A 22,697-nucleotide genomic window follows, 5' to 3' on the forward strand; every position below is an offset into this window, starting at 1 on the left:
AGCCAGCTGGCACCTTTATGTCTGTACATAACTCATAACTTGAGAGCTGGAAATAAGTGGATGAAGAGATGGCATTTGGAGAGCAATCTCTGTTTTTTCCTCAACTGTTAGGAATTTTGCTTGAATTCATGTGGACTTGTATTATAAGCATATGTCTTCTATGGATACTAGATGTCTTCTAGATATGTCTTTACAGAAGCAGAATCAAGAGATTCTAAAGCATAGTAATGAACAGAATGTCCCTATAGCTTTTGTTGTGAATGTTCTCTGAAACAGCAGGCTCTTGTTCCTAATGTTTTTAATAAGTTGGTAAATGCATTAGTTCTGTGGGTTAGAAGAGCACTCTGCCATGGAATACCATCATTTTAGTAGCTTCTCTTTACAAAGCTAAAGAGATATAGACAAAACTGAGATGACAGACATCAAATAACACTGGGATTTTTTTTGCATTTACTCTATCCTTTTTTTTCTTTTTTTCTTCCCTAAATTGTCTTGATTTTCATGCATAACTGGTAGCCCTTTTGTTTTTCCTCTGAAATTTAAAATAGTAATTTGTTTTGATAAGAATTAAGTCTGTGGAAAAATCCTTTTCTCCTGATTTTGGGTATGATTCTCTTGATAGAAAACGTTCCCCATTGTGGTGTTGCCACAACAATGCTGGCTTGAGTTTGAACCAGACAATGTGTGCTAGGAAGTTTCTGATAAAACTGCAGCATCATGACCTGCTTATTGAATTTTTACTCTTTTAATCTTCAGAAGGCTCAGAGAGCAGTCAGAGGTAGTTCTAAAATCAGCTTCTGTATGGTCTGGGTTTAACAGTAAGGAGATGCTTGTCTCTACAGTCGGAGGCACTGCTGTCCATGCTGTGCCTAATGTACAAGTAGTGACTTCCCAAGACAGCAATCTGGTACCTCCTTATCAGAAAATGCATCACTTAAAAACTAAAATGAACTACTGGAAGATCTTACACAAGAAATAAAGCAGACATGACGTGAGCTCCTCCCTGAGCAGCATGTCTGCTGTTTTGGGGTTGCATGGTTAGAACTCACAGCTGTGAAAGGCTCTGCTTTCCTGTGATGGTTTAAGTGTTCTATGGACTGTTTCAGGGCCGAAATCTTGCAGATCTCAGAAGGAGTCAGCCTCGAGGGACTTTCACACTGAGCACAACGCTGCGATTGGGCAAACAGATTCTGGAATCAATAGAAGCCATTCATTCTGTGGGATTCCTGCATCGTGACATCAAGCCTGTATGTTGTTTTGGAAGTTTTCCTTTTGGTTTTATGCCTGTCTGTTCTGCTTGAGTCAATAAAGACAATCTGAATATGGGCAGGTCTCAAAAGATAAGCTTAGGCTTCCTTGCACACACCCACTGTTCTGACATATTTGGTATTTTCTATAGGTACAGAATAGTAATATAGTGTTGTCCTTCCTTTAAGTGCATATCAAACCAGCTTTTATTGGCAGAGGCTGCTCTGTGGTGGGTTGGTAGCTTTCACTCATACTTGCACCAGTCAGGATACCATGATGAAGCAGTGGTTCTGAATGGTCCTTTGGAGTCTAGCCAATTATGACTGTAAAAGTTGTTCAGAAAGGAAGTCTTGTTTTGTGACACATCAGTTGAATAAATGTTAATTCATGTATTTGACTTAGCTAAATCATACTCTTAATCCTGTATGAGTGATTGCCAAAAGAATTGGAGCACAGTTTCCAGTGTCAGAAGTACAGTCACATTGTTGGTCATCTACCTAGGCAAAGCACAGTAATTCCAAGTCTCATTGTAGAAATCAGTCTTTTTCCTACAGCTCTTTACTACTTGACCTGAACACTTGTTGCTGTGCCATATCTGTGACCAACTTCCTTTTAGCAAACTCATTTGCTCCTTTTAAAATCAGCTGCTTTTGGCTGACTAGATTCAGTTGAAAACCAGTCACTGATGTGACCCTTTAGCAGCCACCATTACGGTAAAGGATAGAACTTCAGGACTGAGGTTAAAAAAGGAGCTGCTTTGTTTGCTTATTATTGGTTTATTTACTAAGAACCAAGCCTGGTGTTTTCTATATGCCTCAATGTTCAGATAGATCTAGTCAATGCAATGCAGTAAATGGAGATCCTGGGAGGTAGGGCAGAATAATTCATGCTAGCAGTTGAACCATGAACAGAAGCATTTGTCTACAAGAACTCCAGCCTGTTACGCAAGTCATAGAGTTCTCACTGCAGAGCTAGTGGTGTTAAATGTAGCTCTTTCTCAGAGCAGCAGAAATTTAGCTAAGCTATTGTGAATTTTAGCAATTTTAAGACTCCACAGTCTCTCATCTGCAAAGTGAATTTCTTATCAAGGCAGTGATTCTCTAATTATGATGTTTAAGGTGCATCTTAAAATTAATCTCTTTGACTGGTTTCCTCTAGAGGCATGTGGAGCTACATGATGAAGTTTTGCTAACAAATGGCCACTCTTACCCAAGCTGCTGGCATCATTTTGACTTTTCTTTCCTTCTTTGTCCAGTCCAACTTTGCCATGGGCCGCTTACCTTCAACATACAGGAAGTGCTACATGTTAGACTTTGGTCTGGCCCGCCAGTACACCAACACCACTGGGGAAGTTCGACCAGTAAGTACATTTCAATTAGTATTTTTCCATTTCTGCAACTGATTAGGAATGGAAAGGTTTTGTGGTTCTGTTTATTTTGTTGTTGTTGTGCATGGTTGTTATATTGCACTGCATTTTCTGCAAGGTGAGAAGCAGCAAGTGGCTTCAGCTGAGTTGGGGATCTAAGAAGGGATGATAGTTTTTGTCTTAAAAGATGTGTGGCTTTTTTTTTTTCTTTTATTTCCTTTAGGATAATCTTGTTTTCCACAGGTTTGCAATACTTACCGAGTACAATATGGATTAACAAAAAGGGTGAGCACAATGCTGGCCATATAACTTCTGTAGCCCCAGGGGACTGGTCTAGTTCATTTCTCTGTGGTCTGGGGAAACAGGTTGGTGTATTCTTAAAGATTTTTGTGAAAAAATGTGCTAGAATTTAGAGGCTGACCTGATCTCTGGGGCTGAGCTTTCTGTGAGCTGCAGTCTGTAATGCTGTTCTCACTCTTCCTGGCTTTGGTTTTATGTCTACTTCCCCTATCCAGATTTCCTAGCAGGAATATTTCAGTGCGCCTGCCTGGAGGGGAGGTAAGGGCAGGGGATATGACTTGTGCCATGCAATATAGGTTTTATCTTCAGTTCTTTTACCAGCATGATGTTACCTGGGGTCACTCATAAGGATGTGTAAAGCTTCAGATATTCTAGGATCTGTCAGAGAATTCCTAGATATATTTCAGAACACAGTGCAAGCAGAGAGTGCCCATACAATATCTCTGTTTATCATCCTAGGCTTGTAGCTTTGGATCTGCACACTTTTTCCACCTGCAAGATAATTGTTTTGGAAAATATTGATAATGTGCTAGCTAAATACAGAGACTCAGTAGTGCAGGGTATGTCTGGGGAGTGAGAAGAAAGCAAAGGCCAGTGAGCAGATTTTGTGTCTAGTAGACAAATGTAGCTGGGGAGTTTTTCTCTTTTTTTTTGTTTCCTTCTTTTATAAGTTTCTTCAGTTTTCTTTTGCCCTGTAGTTGGGAGCAGCTCCAAAGGTTATGCTGCCTCTTATTCTTAGAAAGACACACATTACATACTACTGGCCTTCCTTGTCAATGCTTTTTAGTTTGGGGATAACCCTTCTCCATATTGCCCTTTACAAAATATAGTCCCATTCCTTTCCTCTTTCTGCAGTCAGAATTCAAGTCCATTCCAGCTTGAAACTGGCATTTGATTTTCTGCAAAATTTCTTCTTTCTTAATGAAATAATTCTTCATGTCTGTATTTCAAGTCCCATTATTTGAACACTGTTCTTCCTTTACAATTAAAGAATTTAATTTTTCCAAATGTCTCTTCTTTTGAATCCTCTATTTTTCTCCTTTCTTACCGTAATTTAAAATTACTTAACTTTTAGTTTACTCCCAGGCCCTGTTTTTAGAAACAGGTCTACATGCAGCCTTTTCCAGGGAAAAGATTTTTCAGCTGTGTCTTGCAAGCTGTGTCCTGCTTGCACTGGTGTGGGTGAGGGGGGCTTTGTCAGAGTGCAGGACTCCGAGAAGGCTTGTCTTCATTCGGCTGAGCCTCAGGTTCATTGCTTGCTTGCCACAGATGGGTCTCATAGAAGGATGAATGACATATGATCTGTTCCTAAAAGCATCCATGCCATCCCAGAGGGGTGGGAGTGTGCTTGCCTGAAAGTAGTGAAAAGTCTCCATTCATTTGGGATATAGGAGTATCATACAGGATGAAGTCTCATATACCTAATGTACCTATTCTCCCACACCACACTTCAGGGGTCAGGCTTTTTGACAGAAATGATACAATAAAAAACCACATAAATATTCACTTCAGTGTCTTTTAACATTATGCAGTATTCACTGGGCTCTTTGGTGCTTTTGTGTCCCTGCTGCCTGATACCTCTTTGAGTCCCACTTATCAGACCAAGGCATTTGTCTGGAGAAGCACAGAGTGATTGCTGCCCAAGTAATGAACTGAGGATGAGGAAGGAGATGGAGGTGAAGGGTAGTATGAAGGCAAGAGAAATGAGACATTTTGTGGTGGTTTGGTATTTGTATTTTTTTAATAAGAACTTTATCATTTGTTTAAAGAGATTATTTCAAGCCAATAAGGTAAATTTTTTTTCTCCATTCTCTTTCCACTCATTTATCCATGGAGAATAAATTTTTCAGATTTATAACATGACTATTCTGAGCCTAGTATTTCTGTCGTTTGGTTCTGAGGTGCAATACACAAGATAGGTGAGGGATGGGACTCACTCCCTTTTTTTTTGGAAGCATTTCTGGATTTTGCTTTCAGCCATATTGAATTTTTTAAAAGAAGTTTTCTGCTTACATGGATTCTCTATAGTTTCCTACAGTTTCAGAAGCATTGTTATACTTTATGAATAATACTATAAAAGTATCAGCTGTTTTCATATCCTCTGAAATTCACAGCCACAATCTTATTATCACCTTTTCAGAAAAACTCTAAATGACTTTCTAGTAATACAGATAATGATACAAGTCTTTAGTATGCTGTGGATTTGTTGGGTTTTGGGTTTTTTTTAACTTAACCTCTTGCCTCTTACTTTCTAGAGACTGATTAAAACTTTGAAGTGGAATCATTTCAAGGGCTGTCCCAGCAGCTTTTATGTAAGGAGCTGTTACTCTCCTGAGCCTTTGATGAGTGTTGTAGATTTGATCTCTATGTCTCTACAGAGGATGGCTATTTGACAGTTCAACTTGATTGATCAGCAGTTGTGAAGTTATGGCCCACTTGGCATAACTAAATCCAGGTTTATTCTGAATCTGAATTTATCCTATGCTTCTAGGAAACCAAAACTGATCTCCCTTGTGTGGGATGCTAATATTAGCACAAATGGTAGTCTTTGGAGAGAAACTATTCTGGCACACATTTGCTGTCACAGGAATGGTCTCACCCCTCTACTGCTTTCCCATTGCCACATGTTACAAAGTCTGCTGGGAACAGTCTGCAGGAACTTACATTGCTCTATAAGGACAGAAGATGGTTGGGACCAGAAGGTGTGTAAGGAAGCATCAGCAACCTTTCTTCCCTCTGTTGACAATCAGGGAAGCTCAGCTGTTCTCAACAGTCTCATGATTTGATATTTCTTTGTGGGTTGTAGAAGTCAGGCTTTGATAGTTACTCCTTTGGACAGGCAGAGCAGATGTGCATTGGTTATGTAGCCATGTGGTGTCTGTGGTGTGCTGGGAGCTGCTTAGGGCCTGGCTGAAGGATCTTACTTTGGCTACCAGCAGCATTTCTGGCATTTGCATCACAGCCAACATCATGGCTAAGCAAGGCGGACTCTGGCTATTACAAAAAACAGGACAGACTGCTAGCGGACAAAAAAAATGTTTGCAGTGTGTTTTGTTTTCAAACACTTGCAAGGACAAGTTTCTGAACAAGGAACAGCCAGGCAGCTTGCCAGGACTGCCAGAGGAGTTGCTGATTTCTTACTGCTCCTCCTTGCCTCTCTAAGCCACACTCTCTCCTGTTTAAAAGGTGGAAAATTGTGGTTAGGATCTGTCATATATATTCAGCAAGGTATGTTTGACCTGAAATTTTTCATGTCTCAAGGGTGTACTGCCAGTGATAAATTCACAAAGTATTCCTGGTTCATTAAGCTTAGTAACATCTTTTGGTACTCAAGACTTATGTTTTCTGACAAAAGACAGAAAAAAATTACTTACAGTAAGCAGGGCCTTCTGCAGGGCTCTGAGCCTCCCAACATCCATTTTCCAGGGAATATATCTAACTTTGTACACAGCTATAAAGCTTAAATGAGAGAGATTTCAATATGCCTGCTCCCATTCTGCCTGTGGCTTAAATACCTGGTGTTCGTGGTATTCTGTTGTCAAGTGAGGAACTCCTATAGGGGAGGAACCTTTTGAACCTGAAACATCCAAACTCTGGGTGAGTGATCTAATGCTGGAGAGAAGAATCACACACAGATTCACAGGATGGGTAAAGTTGGAAGGGACCACAGTGGGGCATCTGATCCAGCCTTCCTGCTCAAACAAAGTCATCCCAGAGTACATGGCAAAGGATTGCATCCAGATGGTTCTTGACTGTCCCCAGTGAGGAGGACTCCACAACCTCTCTGGGCAGTCTGTCCCAGTGCTCGGGTGCTACACAGGGAAGTTCTTCCTCATGTTCAGGTGGAGCTTCCTGAGCCTCAGCTCCTGCCCCATTGTCCCACTGCCCTTGTCCCATTGCCCAGCCCCGCCGAGCAGAGCCTGGCCATGCTCTGTCCCCTCCCTGCAGGCACTGACAGACATTGATGAGGTTCTCTCAGTGTCTCTTCTCCAGGCTGAGCAGGCCCAGCTCCCCCAGCCTCTCCTCAGAACTGAGGTGCTCCAGTCCCTTCATCATCTGTGTCACCCTCTGCTGGACCCTCTCCAGGAGCTCCACGTTTCTCTTGTCCTGAGGATCCCAGAACTGGGCACAGCACTCCAGACTGGCCTCACCAGGGCTGAGAGGCAGGATATCCTCCCTTGACCTGCTGGAAATGTTCTTCTTAATGCTTCCCAGGATACCATTTGCTTTCTTGGCAACAAGGGCACTGCTGGTTCATGGACAGCTTGTTGTCCACCAGGTTCCCCAGGAAACTGTTTCTCTTCAGTCCTTCCCTTATGACTACAAACCTCCATTGCTTGTTTTCCTGGCTCTGCTCAATGCTCACAAGAAAACTTCTGGATTGCTTCACCCTGCCATGTTATTTCTGCAATATGTCGATGCAGGAGCAGTAGATGCAGGAGTAATCCAAGCCCCATGTGAGTACCAGGGTTTGCAATTACAAGGCTTTCTTCAGGTTTCTAAAGAAGGTTTCATCAGGCAGTCAGTAGCAGGTGGTTATTATGCTACCTGTACTAATCACTTACCCATCAACAGTGACTGTCCCATCCCCTGCTCCAAGAAAAGCTAATCACACTCAAGCCATTCCTGTGAAAATGCACCTCCTTGCCTTCCCAGTCCTTTTTTCCATTCATTGCAGCACTCAAGCCATGCAAGCAGTCCCACCAAGTCTCTTATCATCCCAGTGAGACCATAGATTTGCAATGGCACATAGAGTACTAACTGCTCCTGTTTGTTACACACATGTAGGAGGTTTTGGACAGGCACTCAAGGTGGGCCCTCTGTTGTGCTGCTTCCCCAAGAGAGACATGGAAGCTTCTATCATCCTCTCCTGGGACGCCTCCTCACAGTCTCTGTTCTTCTATTTCTCTTCAGGTTATAGTAATCCTGTCCTGCTGTACCTGCTTTTAGTTTTTCTCACTGATTAGCAAAATGAGATGCCAAGTCTTTGCAAAGATGTTCTTGCCACTGTGTCAAATGGATCCCTTCTTCCACCAACAGTTCTTTTTCCTCAAAGAGGGACCTTTGGTCATAGAAGCCAAAGCCACGTCTTTGACAGCTTGGTGTTGACTTGCACTATGCAAGCTTCTCCCTGGCAGGATTTAGGAGAGCACCCAGACCCCCATGCCTCAAGGTCTGTAGTCACTCTTAGAATATTCAAGGTCATTGCTTGAAAACGAGGCGCTTTTGGTGTTCCCGTGAATGAGCTGCAAGTGTTAATAGTCAGATGACCACACAAACTTGGCAATCTGTCCTTATTATCCCATATCCAGGTTCCAAACAAGCCACAAAGCTCTTGAGACATCAAGTTAGGTCAGTAGATGGGGACTTTTATTTCTGCAGGAACGAATCCTCAGTGACCATGGCTCACCTTTGCTTCCCTGTACAGACATTTGATTGAGGCTCAGGTAGCTCCCCTGGCAAGGTTTTGTTCCTCCTCACCAGTTCCCAGGATACTTAATCTATTCTGCACCTGCAGATCTGCATGTGGGGCAGCAGCCTCTCTTCTGCTGCCAATTTTCCCTTCTTTTGGGAATATACATCTGTTACTCCTTTGAGCATTATCACTAGCTGCCCTTTTTTCCTTGCATTGAAGGGTTCTTGATTTCTTCTTCCAGAGGCTCTGTGAAGATTCTGTTGATCTTGGTCATGTGGGGAACCAGGCTCTGTAGCCCATCACCACCATTACTGCAGGCCCAGTGAGGCACACAGTTCCTGGGCAAAGTTCCTGGGCTCCCTCACACCTTTGCTTTTTTAAGTGCTGTCACAGCTGCTACAACTCTGTTAGTTATCAGTTTATAAATGCCATAAAGAGAGGGGGAAAATTAAATCAAAATTTTAATGCTTTTCATGACAAAGTTTTTGTTAAACATTAAGAACCAGCCTCACAGTTAAACTTTTAAAGGAAATCATGTTCTGAATTTGGCTGATTTCAAAACTCCTTGTTTATTGCCTCTTTAAAGGACAGCTATGGTTGACACCACTCAAATGAGAGAGAAACGTGTTTTGCAGTGCAATTTATTTTAGTGTGGACCTTTTGAGAGGCTGGTGTTTTTGAAAACTCAGCTGTAGTGTATGGACTAGCTTGTCCTTACCTATATGCACAAATGCTGCAGAGAAAACTGTTGGTGATGTGCTACTTTCCCTTAGAAAAGCTGTGTAGACTTTTCCTAATTAGAAAGGTAGCTATCCCAGCTAGTTACATTTCTGCTGATTTTGTTCTTTAGAAGAGTGTCAAATTTTCATTCTTGTGTTTTGGGCCTGAACCATCATTGTGCCTTTTAAAAATTAGTATTGCACATTCCAGATGAAACAGAATGCATCTGCCCAGCTCCCTACCTGTAGGATATCCAGAAGCATCTCTTTTAGGACTGGAGACAGGTTACCTGAGATGAATAGAGCCAGTGATGCAATTGTTATGGTCCATATGGAATAGGCTGCTGAAAACCACACCACCTTTTTAGTGCCTTTGTACAAATGTAGATGAGGTAACAGCTAGTGATGCATAGGATGCCACCCATCCAGTTTCAAATAAGGTGTTGCAGATCTAAGACAATAATGATAAACTTGCATGAAGTGGGATTGAAAAGATTGTGATTACAACATGCACAAGAAGATGAACGAAAGGAATTTTATTGAAGTCTGTAAAATACTAGTTAGTAAGTGCTTGTATTTGCAGAGGATACACTTCTGAGAAACTAGTCCAGTCTTTTCTTCACAATTTTCTTCCCTTCCCTTACTCCCTCCTACCCAAAAAGTCTGTTTTGTGGAGAATCCCAAGACCTTTCATAACAAATTTGATGTTACAGGATGCAGTTATCTATTTTAAGGATTTAACTATTATTTCCCCTAGATGCAATCTTCTGCTGTGGTTCAAATAGAGACATGAACAGTTTTATTCGCTGTAACATCCTGGTTGTACAACCCACCTTTGCCATGCAGCAGTATCAGTAGTCAGTGCTAAGACGAGAACTAAGCAACTGGGGAATGAACTGAGAAAATTTGGGGTTCTTTAAATATGTAGAATTCTCTTCTTTAGAATGTGCACAAGTCAAATTTTTCATCTTGCATTAATTTTTATAGCAGAGAGCTGGACTAGCAGAATCTGTTTGATATGGAGAACTAAGGCTGAGAAGAAAATGTGAACTTGAAGGGAGAAATAAACATAAACATTGTTATGCAGATGATGAACAACATATGCTTGTGTAATGGAGGTGTTCTGGGTCATGAAGGTCTTCTGTGCTAATGTAGGTCACGTTTTGGACAAGAACTCTTTGATCCTTGCTGGGCTCTGCCTGTTTGGTCACGTGCAGTACAGAAAGCATTCTGTCTTTCCTCTGTCTGTACTACCCTGACTCCAGAAACACATTCTCTGTGACTCCACAAATATTAATTGCAAGCATTCAAGGGTTTAGCAGCTTGATCTTAATTGTTTACTTGAAAATAGAGGCTCTCTCTGAAGCCTCTCTCCCACTGCAGGATGTGACAGTGCACTGTTCTGCTCAGCAAGCATTTTATTTTAGCTTAGTCAGCTGCAGCCCATTGATTAGATCTGATCCTTGTGGCTCAGACTGCACTGCAGTAGTTTGCAGTGCCTTGCTGGAGACTGCACATGCACGAGGGCGGCTCTGGGAGTCAGTGGGCACAGGGATGATGGTGTAGGCAGGACAGTGCACAGCCTGTGCAGAAGAGCATGAGGAAGGCTGAAGAAATGTGTCAGCTAATTGAGAAAAAGGTATTTATTTTCCAAATGTCTGTGCATAGTGTTAAAAATAAACTTTGCTGCAGTGAGCAAAGTATTAGAAGAGGAGATGATGGCTTGTTTTTCTACTAAGTAGCTTTCCCCCCACTGGAAAATGAGCTATAAAATAACACAGAGGACAGGAACTTCTACATCCTAGTACCTCAGATAGTGAGACAGAGAAGCCCAGTAGCTTTATATTTGCTTTGTTCTTGAAATACATGTTAATCTGTATTACATAAGAAATTAACATTTTGGAGTAGAATAACAGATTTATGGAGCTGTATTACTGTATTAGCTTGGGTGGGAATATAATTTTTGTCTCAAGCTTCGTACTGTAAAAAGGTAATCACAGGAAAGGCTGAAAAACACAGCACAGTCACATTTGTTCAGAGATGAGGGAAAGGAAAAAGAATGGACCTCAGTCTTAAAAACACTGCACATTTAATATATAACAGAAATGCAATTTCACTGGAAATGCAATTTGTTATAAAACAAATTGTCACAAAAATTACATTATGGTTCTCATTGTTACTTTAATTGCTGGAGTAGCAAATTAGGACTTGAGAAGTGAGATTATGTTCTGATTTAAAATGCCACAGTTACAGAAATCCAAAGCTGTTGAAATTAAATGTATGGAAAGCAGACTAGGTGATGGATTTGAAACTCTCTTAACAAGCAGGGAATCTGGTATCTTGCTACATGTGGCTGTTTCTCTGCTTTCCTCACGGTAAACCCAGGGTCAACGAGGGTGACCTCAGATCATCTGCATCAGGTTGTTGTTGGTTTTATTTTACACAGCAGCTGCTAAGGGGTTGAGGGAAAAGGAGACAGCTCAGGCTCAAATTTTATGTATACCTGCAGGGGACTGAGATCCCATTTTCCATCTCTGAGTGCTTTTACTACCAGGCTGCAGGGGATACATTACATCTGAATGTGCCATTTCCTTCTGGTTGATGCTATTCCACTTGAAGCTCTGATTATTCTTCCCACTGGAAAAATGAGGGAGGAATATAAAACTCTTACTGTGACTAGTGATGAGGGGGCAGAGGCTTTGCTCCTTAGGTGAATGAATGTTGGATTTGAGTTGGATTGCAGGTAAGATCTCCCCTCAGACAAGTAAGTGCATTTGCTGCCAGGTCATACACTTCCTCCCTCTTGGTAATAATTATTCATGTATTCCATGCAAAAGGTATCGTTTCCAACGTGTATGTTTTTAACTTGCATCTCAAAGCACCCTATGGCTCAGGGATGAGAGTGTACTCTGGAAGGAGGGAGATGGGCTTTACATGTGGGGAGGTTTGAACTTCAGTGTGCTGCACCTCAGTGTTTGCCACAGCTGCCTTTGGTCTTCTGCCTTTTGATAGAAAAGAATCATCATCTCCATCTGGTTCCAGGAAAGCATTTTGTGCTCTAAATCCCAAAGGAGATATGACTCCAAAACATTTCCGTTTTAGTGGTTCCCTTGTTCTGTTTCAGTGGATGAAAAACTTACCTTTCTTACTTAGCACCCTGTTCTTTCTGTGGGGATATTCTGTGCTGCTTTTTGCCTTATGGGACCTTGTATGTAAGAAACAAGTGCAGCTCTGAGGCCAAAGCTCTCTTGTTAAAAATCATGATAACTGAATAATAGGATTACAACTGAAATAAGCTTTTGACTAAAAAAAAAACTTGTTCTTTGTTTTTACTCTGAGAAAGACATTCTCATCTTCAGCACAAGTTCAGGTGCTGGAATCATGTGATGCATGCTATTTAAAAAGACAAAATACCTTCGTCTTTAATGATGTTAAATTCATTTAAGTTTTGAATTCTCCTAAAGTAAAGTAGCAATGATGGCATTTTAACGTACCTGCTTTGTGTCTTTTGATTTGGAAAGAATAGCAGGAGACTTAAATAACTTTCTCAAAACTAAATCTCATGCAAAATTTATGAAATTCTTAGGATTTGCACGTTTTTAGGAAAGGGGAATAGTGAGACTCAAATAAAAAACTCCATTGTGTGGATTGCTTTTGATTAATTGATCTTTATTGGAATAAGTATCTCTCAGTCAAGGTCTTTCCTCAGGTCACTGAACTGAGTTTTAAGGTTATGTAATATAATATTAATTTTTACCTCTGATGAGGATGTCCCTCAGATTTCTCTACTGTGCCATTCACAGATACAATGACTGCTCATGTGACCTAAAAGCAGCACTGAATTTCATCCTGCTCTCTCCCAAACCACCATTCTGCATCCCCCCATGGACAGTGGAGCACGGCAGCACTCACCAGGGAAAGGGAACATGCCTGAAGTTGGCAGCTGTGAAACTTCTAAAGTTGACAAGCCACTGTTTGTATGGAGATTGATTGTGAGAAAGCAAGGTAGTGGTTGCAGAAAAAAAACAAGTATCTTGGGTGAGAACCCGTAACAATTCAAATAGGAAAGGGGACATTGCTGTTGATTTTAAGACCTTATGTGCTAATGCTAGAAATTGCTCTGGATGAAAAGGGCAAGGGAAGAGGGAGCAAATGCCATTGTGGGCTATTAGATCAGTTTGGTTAGGGGAGGAAGGGAGGAGTACACATGAGATAATTGTAGGAAGGAAAACCACAGTAGAAGTGTACAAGTGACCTGTGGTAAGGCTGTCTGCATGTCTGCTCTCAGCTTTGTTTTTCCAGTTATTAGGTGTGATATGCAGACAGGGGAAGGTTTTCCCTAGAGGGCCTCCTCTCACCACTTACAGAGCACCCAGAAATCACACAGGCTCACAAAAGTCTAAATGAAACTGAGAACAGATTGGGCCAACAGCCCTGGGAAGGGTGATGGGAGATGGCAACAGCTAAACAAGACACAGGTTTCTGTTGGGATACAATATTGAATGTTTTTTAATTCGTTTCTGTTTAATTTTTTTTCTCATTTTGTTGGTTTTTTTTATCATGTTTTTCTTTGGGTTTCTCTCTGTTTTACAGTTCTTTTGGGCTCTTCTTTTGAGGCTGTGTTTGATGCGTTGGCTTCCCATCTGCTGCTCGTAACCATCTCTGCTATGAGTTGTGAGTGAGCCATCACCATGCTTCTGGGTTTTCATTTTGGTTTGTGCTTTTGTTATATATGGAAGTCCAAATTACACCTGGTTTTCTTTTTTCCTTTATGATATGTTTTTTTTTTTTTTTTCAGCAGGAACATGGCAGCTACCTAAATGTGATACAAAAGCCTAGAACACTTGGGATTCTCTCTGAGGGGCTGGCAGATATTTGGGTGCTGCCAGACTGATTTTGTCAATTCTGTGGTTTCAGAGACAAGGAGAAGGGAATTTTCTCATCTTACTTTTCTGTCTCCAGCTTCCTCTGTTCATTTCTGACTCCCTGTGGGCATACAATATGATGCAGTCATTAATGACTCTACAAAATGCTGCTGTTTAAATTAAAAAGTCAAAATGCATATAAGAGGTGTGGATTTTGTCCTCCCCAGAAGAGGTGGAGAAGCATATCCCTACATCTCCTTCATGATGTCTGACGAAGCAGAAGGTTCCTAGAGGTCACATGAATGCTTCCTTTTAGTTCAATTAAAGCTTTCTTTCACTTTTCCTTTTTACCACAACCTTTCAACACAAGTAATTTCTATCTAAAATATATCTCCAAATGCTTTCCATGATCTGTGGCATCTCCTTTCTCATTACCACCTTTTCTTCAAACTGTGCTAACTTTTTTTTTTTTTTTTCATGTTCTTACTGCTGAAACTTCTTTTCCTGACTCCAGGGGAGATGGGTTAATATCCTAGATGACAGCAGGCCTGCCAGGGGCAAAGGTTGTGCAGCTCATGAGGTGTCTGCACAGGCTTCAAGAAAGCTGGGGAGGAACCAATGGTCATGGTCATGAGAGTACCACACTCACAAGAAACAGCAGGAGGAAAGTATTGGCATCCAAATACAAGTTTTTAGGAAGGCAGATGAAAATCAGGACTTTCAAAATATCTAGTTTCCTTTTGCCAGTGAGGCAAAAGGAATAATTTTAATCTGTATGAATGAACATGGTATGAGGAGAAGGGATTCTCATTAATGAGAAAATATGAGCACTCCTCAAATAAAAGGGAAGCATGCAGGAAAGACAGACTTCATGTGAATCGTGAGGGAGACACTGTTGGCACTTGAAATACAAATGTTTAACCTGGAGAATGATGGGTGTATAAAAGCACAGTTTGGAAAATGCATCCACTTCATACAGGATTTTGTTACCTAGTTCTGTCTCTGTGAGGTGGTCTACATTGCTAATGCTAATCTACAATTGCAGAGTATAGGTTTTGCTCTGTGGTAGTAATCTAACACGTTCTCACAAGCTGAAACTCATTTGAAACCAAGCTTCTAACAGTGCAGCACTGCGTAATAAAGTACTTCAGATTTGTGGTAGACAATATCAGTGGAAGAAGAGATATGCTTTATAACTTTTTTTATAGTAATACTGATATGTAAAAAAATAATCACCTATGTGGTTTAAAATTGTATTTTAACTTGATAGCTTATTATATATTTATAATTTTGGGGATTCAAATCAGTTGGATTATATATTACTCCATAGTCTGAAGCTCCTAACTGTTGCAATTTCAATTATGTCTCAACTGTGGACTGGTGTGGACAAAAAGGAAGTTTTATCCAGGCTTTTATCTACTGCTGGCCAGTGCAGTGGTGGGATGAAGTTTTTAACTGGAAGACGTGAAGTGTGTAAAGAAATCATCTAGAAAATTAATGTTTATGAATCCAGAAGAAAAGTCAATAATAGTTAGGTCTGCAGCATGTGCTACAACACATGCTCAGGGAGGAATTGTTTGTTTCAATGGAAAACAAGGTATCTCCACAGCCTGGGAAATACTTGATTGCAGTGACAATTCCTTGTGACTGGCAGGGCAGGCAAATATGGTTAAAGAGGTGCAATCTTTACGAGCAAAAGACACTATTACACAGTTAGCATCTGCCTGTTTTGTTCAAAGGACTCTAAAGGTCCTGTCAAAGCAACTGCAAAGTCTTGCTCAGTTGCAGTACTCTCCCTTCCCTGAGGTCCCACATGAGAGAGAAGTGGAGGGAAAGCCCTCTGGGTTCAGGTGTGGGACTGCTGGGGAGCAGCAGGTCATGCTGGCTGTGGGACAGATGCAAGGTTGAAGGCCTGCACCAAAAGCTGGGCTTTGCTTTGCTTCTGAGAGAGAAGAGGTTTGCTAGCAGTGCTTGCAAACTGCCTGGCATTGGTTTCAGAACAGAGCTAATTAAAGACTGCACAGGTAGCCTGTCTGCCAGAAATAGTAAGTATTGATCTAAAACAATTTTTAGAGACATTGCTGATATACTGAAGCCAGCCCACATGGTACTTGGTTCAGTACTTGCATGACTGCAAAAATGGAATAATTTTTGTTCTGAAAACATTGCAGGTTACATGTTAGAATTGTTCACAATATGGTTCATGAAAAGTATCCAAACACACTATCTTCCATTCATAATGGAAAAGAGGGCTATCTACTTTTTTTTTTAATGTGTAGAGCAAATTTATGGTGATGGCTGTATTCCAGTGGGCCAGTATTCTCCTTTTCAGGAACTCATATCAGTTAATTCTGTGGAATTCTGAAAAATATTTTGTAGTCATTTGTCAGTGGGAATCCTGAATTGCATAGTTCTGAGATGAGGCACATGATCACAAATATAATATCTCTACTATTACCTGCTGCTAAATAAGTATCTTATAGCTCAAGCTGGTGTACTGCAAGATTAAATGCTGGATTAAGTGCATGGGGTATGCATATGTGTTCTCTTTGGGGAGTATTTTATTAGCATAAAACAGTTGTAAGATAGACTTGCAGCTTTTTTTTTGCTTAGAGTCTTTATAACTTATGAGCTGCATTGTACACTGTACAGGTGTGAGTATGATACATGGTGTTGGTGAACTTATTAAACAAATATTTGGAATTTTATTCTTTCTGAGAATATTGAAATTTAAAGCAATTTCCCTGTACCCAAAAGGAAGCAACTGAATTGTACATATTTAAAGTAACAAAAGGGTGCCCTAGAATAAAAGTACAGAGTTCTAGGCTTAGTTCTGGAACTACAAGCACAGCTGAGAGAACAAACCTGAATCCACTGACCTCTGTGGGACAAGTTACTGAATTAACTTGTTATTAACATGCTCAATTTTATTTTGGAGTAGGAACTTAATTTTGAATATGGTTTAGTTCTTTGCCCAAGCTTAGCCTTATGATGGAAGAAGTCTGGGCCTGAACCTGGTTTACCACAAGAATTTTGAAACCACTGCTGTTAAGTCTTGTTAACTCTGGTGCTTCTAGTTCAACTAAGAGAATTTGGTGCATGTCATTATTTAAATGCAAGTTTTTTCAGAGTGACATCTGCATTAAGTGAACTCACATGGTCTAATGTTCTTGTGGAGGCAGCAGTAGAAAGAGTTGGAACAGTTGCTCAGCCCCCAAAGCAGAGAAAGCCTCCAGATGGGACAAGTAAGTCACAAGAGGACTGCCTTTCCACACCCGCTGTATCAAGCCTTTAATTCCCAAAGACATGAAAAAGAGAACCAGGGAAAGAGAAAATAAAGATAGGATATACTGGGAAGAATCTGGAAAAAAGCAGGAGCTCTGAAAGTCAGAGGTTCCTGATTTGTTGGAGTCTTACAGAAGATGCTTACAGCAGTGTCAGCAAACATTTGTGGTCATCTGTCAGAGTAGGTGATCCCCATCCCCATCCTGACCAGGCCATCTTTGGGCTCTGCTTGGCTCACGTTACTCATGACTCAGTTTTGCACTTCTTTACTAGCTTTTCCCTTGACCTGGAGTTTAAAAAGGAAAATCTGACCCTGGTTAATGTTCTTATCTCTATGCCTGGACTGTTACTATTCTAACATAGCACTGTAACCACCTTGCCTTCTCTGTAGAGCTTTCCTAGATATGCAGAATCGAAGAACACTCTCTCTGTAGCTGCTAGAGCACAAGAAGGCAGTAAGAACCTTGTATTCCTCGGATGCATACAAAATAGCAATTTAGACAAGAAGTTCTCAGGAGTTTGCTGCACAGAGGATTCAGTCACCCACTCTGTTTCTGAGATATTTCTCTTGCCTCCCTCCAGCCTCGCAACGTTGCTGGTTTCCGAGGAACTGTCCGCTATGCCTCCGTGAATGCGCACAAAAACAGGGTGAGTATTTTGGAGTTATAAAGAGTTACCAGTAGGATAATTCCCCCTCAGAAAGCTGTTTTCAGGAGCTTTCTGAGGGGTGAGTTCTGGTTTGTTATCTACAGAAATTAGTATATCAGAAGATTTCCGTTAGGTAGTTAACGCTGTTGACTGTAAAATCAAAATTATGCTTCACTTCTTGGGTCCTCTATTGTTGCCAGATTTTAAAATTGTAATTATTGCATTACTAAACACTTTTTGAAGGCAAAGGTAAACCACACTGAAGGGGAAATCTGGTTAAATTCCAGGCTGCTTGCTGCTGGTTTCTAGCAGAATTTAGCCAGGAATTACCAAGTGCCATGTTCCCAGATCCATTCTTGATCTGTAATTTTTAATATTAACATTGTGCCATCAGGAGAAGAGCCACCTGGTGAAAGCTAGGGTTTTTCTTCCTGAAAAGAACCATTATTAACATAGTGTCTGGCCTGTTTCATGATAAATGCTTCTAGAAGTCTCATCTTCATTCTTCTCAAAACACTCCTCTCTTCTATTTCAGTAGTGTTCCTTTGCAGACAGTAAACAGTAAGTTTGGACAATTCTGTCAGGCACAGGGTGTGATTCTTGAGGTGTCCTGCACAGGGCCAGGAGTTGGACTGAATGGTCCTGATGGGTCACTTCCAACTCAGCATCTTCTGTGGTTCTAGGTTCTGCATTTCTACTGCTAAGTGCCTGCCACATGGAAACTGTCAGCCCTCCTGCTTTGCCTTCAGGTTTCTGGCCTTACTTGGAATGAGATTGTAGGATTATCTGTGACATACAAAGAAATGTCAGGTTTTTTTTAGGGAAGGAGCAAGTTATTGTCTACAAAACGTGGAAAGTGTGATGCGGGCAGGGCAGCTGAATGCCATCATGAATTCTTTCTATTTCTTGAGAGACACAGAGAAACCTGAGGTATAAATTTTGCAAGAGCTGAGTAGGCCCAGCTGTAGCTGGCATCAGCTGAATGTATATTTAGACACAAAAAATGCTGTATAATGCACGCTATTTTGAGAAATCATATCCTAGACATTAGAAGTTGAGCACCAGAAATGAGTTCATGTGCTTTGACAATTTCAGCCTTTTATCTGCATGTTTCCATTTCCCATTCACTAACCCAGGAGGAGACTTATATGTGGAAATGTTATAAATCTGTAAATTGTTGTGGTGCATGATGGTGAGTCTTCTGCAAAAACCATTGAGCAGATTTGAATTATATTTAAGCTTAAAAATAATAATAAAAAATGTGTTGTATATACAATGTGGGGTCTTTCTTAATCTAGGTTATTCCATGTCCCATTAGTAGATATGTATCTTTAGCCTTTAATTTGGCTTTTTAAATCATTGACTGGGAGGTATGACTTCTCTTCCTGCCCTTTAAAATGAGGTAGCTCATCTGGAGAGTACACCTGGACCCCTGGGCCGTGTGGAACTTTGCTCCTCAGTCTTGGTATCTCTTTTCTCCAGGAGATGGGCAGACACGATGATCTGTGGTCCCTCTTTTACATGTTGGTGGAGTTTGCCGTTGGTCAGCTTCCGTGGAGAAAGATCAAAGATAAGGTAGGAAAACTGGTGTCTGTGCTTAAGAGAGGGTGCTACATTTTAATTATTATGACTCTTTACTATTCCTCCTGCAGCTCAGTGCAGCTTTTTTTCTGGAGTCAAGCCAGAATCTTCTTTTTACCAAGTCTTGCTGCAAGATGCTAACCTGCTTTTGTGTGTTCTGATATACGGGGTGGGCTTCTCTTATTTGGAGTAATTAGACATTGTTTATGCATATTGTTCATCATATTTGATCAAATGTTTGTTACTTTTTTCTTGCAAGTAAACAGTTCAAGTGAAAAGACTAAGCTGTCCTTTTGACAAATAAAAAGAGCCTTTAGAAAGACAGGAGGGTAATGCTTTGCTGTGACAAACAAGCCAAAAGGGATTTGAAATTAGAAAGTTAAACAGAATAAAGCTAAGTGTTCATGTTGTCTTGGAAATACTTTGTGCTAAATAAAATCCCTGGAAAGAAGTAGGTCACCTATGCAGCAAGCTTCTGACTTAAGATTCCTCTTTGACCTCTGCCTTCAGTGCTCAACCTCCTTGTGCCTTGGACAGCACACAGGAAAAGTGTGTAGACATTATGCTGGGTCTAGAAAGAGTCTGTGTTCCAGGAATGAGAAGTCTTTATAAATGTGAAGCAATGGAAGAGATTCTTGGCTCTGAATTTTTTTCTTTTTTTTTTTTTTTCCCCAGGAGCAGGTCGGCATGATAAAAGAAAAGTATGAACACCGAATGCTGCTAAAACACATGCCTTCAGAGTTCCACCTTTTCCTGGATCACATTGCAAGCCTAGACTACTTCACCAAGCCAGACTATCAGGTGGGAGCCTATCTTTGTTACCCAGTGTGATGCGTGGCACTCTAGATTGGCATTTAGATTTTTTAACATTTCCATGAATGTCTTTATATCTGGCTGAGTATCAGCGATGGAGAGAGATGGGGAAGGCTGACTGGTGATCAGAATCCAAATTTATTGTGGACTGCATATGCTTATATACTATTCTAGGAAGGCTAGTAATTTTTTACTACAACAATTGGGTTAATCATCACATTAAAAACACCTTTTGCAACATCTCTTGCTTGTAGAAGTTGATTCAATCTCTTTTCTGTCAGCCAATCTTGATTCAACCTTCAAAGCTCTGTTTATTCTTGCCAAAGCATCCTGATTATCAGATCTCATATGTTAATCAGGTCTAAAGTGCTCTCTGTCTTGTGTGCCCCCATAGCTGAGGAATACCTTTCCTAGAACCAGGAGAAGGAGGCTGGACTCTCAGTTCTTCAAAATCTAAAAAAATCCTTCATCTCTTTCCACCACCCTGTCCAAAATAATCCTGAACTTCACACTAGATAGTTCCTCCCAAACAGCACAGTATTTTGGCTTTTATTAAGACACAAAAAATTTGAGGTGCTCCAAATGTGAGAGAATTTTGGCACAGCATGCCAAGGTCTAAGAGCCTATACTGACAGCTCAGGGGTGTACACCAACTCCTTTGATTTCTTGCAGACTTATATAGGCCTTGGCCATTATTATCTCTTTCTTTGATATTCATCTAACATAGGGTTTTTCCTCCATTCAGTATTTGTTGTCAGCCTATAAGTGAGTAACTCATACTAACACAAAAGAACTTAAGCAACTTGATTCTGTGTTGCTTTTTTTAATCACAGTGGTTTTCTCTGTACGTTAAAGACAATAATGGAAACAACATTTTATAAGCAGATCTGTGCAGTCTTATCTGAGTGCCTGGTCCTGTTGATAGTGCATCAAATGAGTGGGAAAGTGGTAGGAGGGTGTTCCAACAAACTCTCCAACAGCGCCTTTGTGGTTTAGCCATGTACATGTTGTAACATAGCAACCACACATTTTTTAAAAATTAAAAGGAAAAGGCAAATACTTTCTGGATAATCCAGTGGAAAAATAACATTTGCCACTAAGAGGAGAGCTACAGAGGGATGGAAGTGGAATGATGAGATGCAGAGGGAGGTGGATTTGTTTGTCATAACGTAGAGAAGTCAAAGAGGGTATCTGATTGCTGTCTTTCACTGCCTCAAGGACAGTTGTGGAGAGCATAGAGACAGAAAGGGAAATTGTGACTCAGTCTGGGGGGGTTGTGGAAAATTCAGAGTGTGGGTTCTTATATACAAAACAGGTACTTAGAAAAGCTGTGGAATTTCCATCCTTGGGGATTTCCAAAGATTGGCTGAATGACAAATATGATCTGCCTTTTAATTAGCTCTGCTTTGAGCAGATGGTTGGATTAGAGATTTCCAAAGCTGCTTTTGAACCTACATGCTGGTATATTCTATTCCAGTTTAAAACAATTGTGTCCTAATGGTACCAAAAAGCCATCCTTGAGACTGAAATGCAAGGAGATGTTTCCGACAGAATTCAGGCAGTACCAAATCACAAACAGTTCTTTCACAGTAGGACATTTGACTGAAGCTGTGAATTGCCTTTTTGCCTTCAGTTTCTTGCAGGTGTAGCTTGGGCAAGAAGCCTCCAAATGGGAACTCCCCACAAAAGTCTTGACATCTGCAGCTTGCCACCTAACACTGACTCTTTTAGCTTGACTTGGAGACCTATTCGAGACAGCAAATTCTCCAAGCATTTCAGCTTCAGAGATGTCTTTATGTTGATTTATCTGGATGTATTAGTTTGAAATATTAAAAATTATACCAAATTTGTCACCAGTATCAGACCCACAGAGAAATAAAAGAAATTGTGAAAGTGTATTTACAAATATATAAAGTCATGGCTTATTTAAAAATCTGAGTTGAAGTTTTAGATTCTCCTAAGCCCATGTCATGCTGAGTGGCAATTTATTACAGCTGTGGGCCCCTGAGGTGATGTCTCCAAGAGACACATACCAGGCGGTAACAGGACACTAAGCGTGATCAGAGATCACTTCTCTCTGATGGATAGATGACACGAGTTTGCCTAAGCAGAGGAGAGGAAAATGATGGCAGAATAAAACAGACTTGAGCTGTCAGGTGATGGATCTTATATCCTGTGTTTTTGTATTTCTTGGGCTCATGTCCTCAGTTGTCAGGTCTGTCCCTGTCAGTGTTGGTTCATGGTTAGAATCAAACTTTAAGCACTTTCACAGCAGGAGGATGTGGGTGTTAGAGCAGCATTTTGGGGTTCTCTGACTCATTTGACAGCAAAAAGCATGCCTCTTCCCTGGAAAAGTGCAGATAGTATGTAGTAGAAAATATTTCAGGACTTGCATACAGTCCTGCTGGTAGAACAGTAGTTTCAGGTGTGGTTGGGGAGGTGGCTGGCATTTCTCC

General features: G+C 40.8%; 1 protein-coding gene across 4 annotated transcripts in view; it reads left to right on the top strand.

Annotated features, from left to right (window-relative positions):
* The window catches only part of TTBK1 (tau tubulin kinase 1), an 87,406-nt gene that overhangs the window by 22,796 nt on the left and 41,913 nt on the right, over positions 1–22,697 (top strand). Inside the window, exons 4-8 of one of the 4 annotated variants that reach the window (XM_031504273.3) lie at positions 1,107–1,247; positions 2,504–2,608; positions 17,782–17,847; positions 19,330–19,422; positions 20,104–20,229. In XM_031504273.3, coding sequence (XP_031360133.2) covers positions 1,107–1,247; positions 2,504–2,608; positions 17,782–17,847; positions 19,330–19,422; positions 20,104–20,229 — 531 coding nt within the window. Of the gene's footprint in view, positions 1–1,106; positions 1,248–2,206; positions 2,367–2,503; positions 2,609–12,852; positions 13,055–13,642; positions 17,160–17,781; positions 17,848–19,329; positions 19,423–20,103; positions 20,230–22,697 lie in introns of those variants that run through there. The other 3 variants (XM_085575820.1, XM_085575821.1, XM_031504275.3) reach the window with 3 other exon arrangements.

Source organism: Lonchura striata, chromosome 3 (genome assembly GCF_050655825.1).
Source record: "Lonchura striata isolate lonStrDom1 chromosome 3, ASM5065582v1, whole genome shotgun sequence".
NCBI classification, from domain to species: domain Eukaryota; kingdom Metazoa; phylum Chordata; class Aves; order Passeriformes; family Estrildidae; genus Lonchura; species Lonchura striata.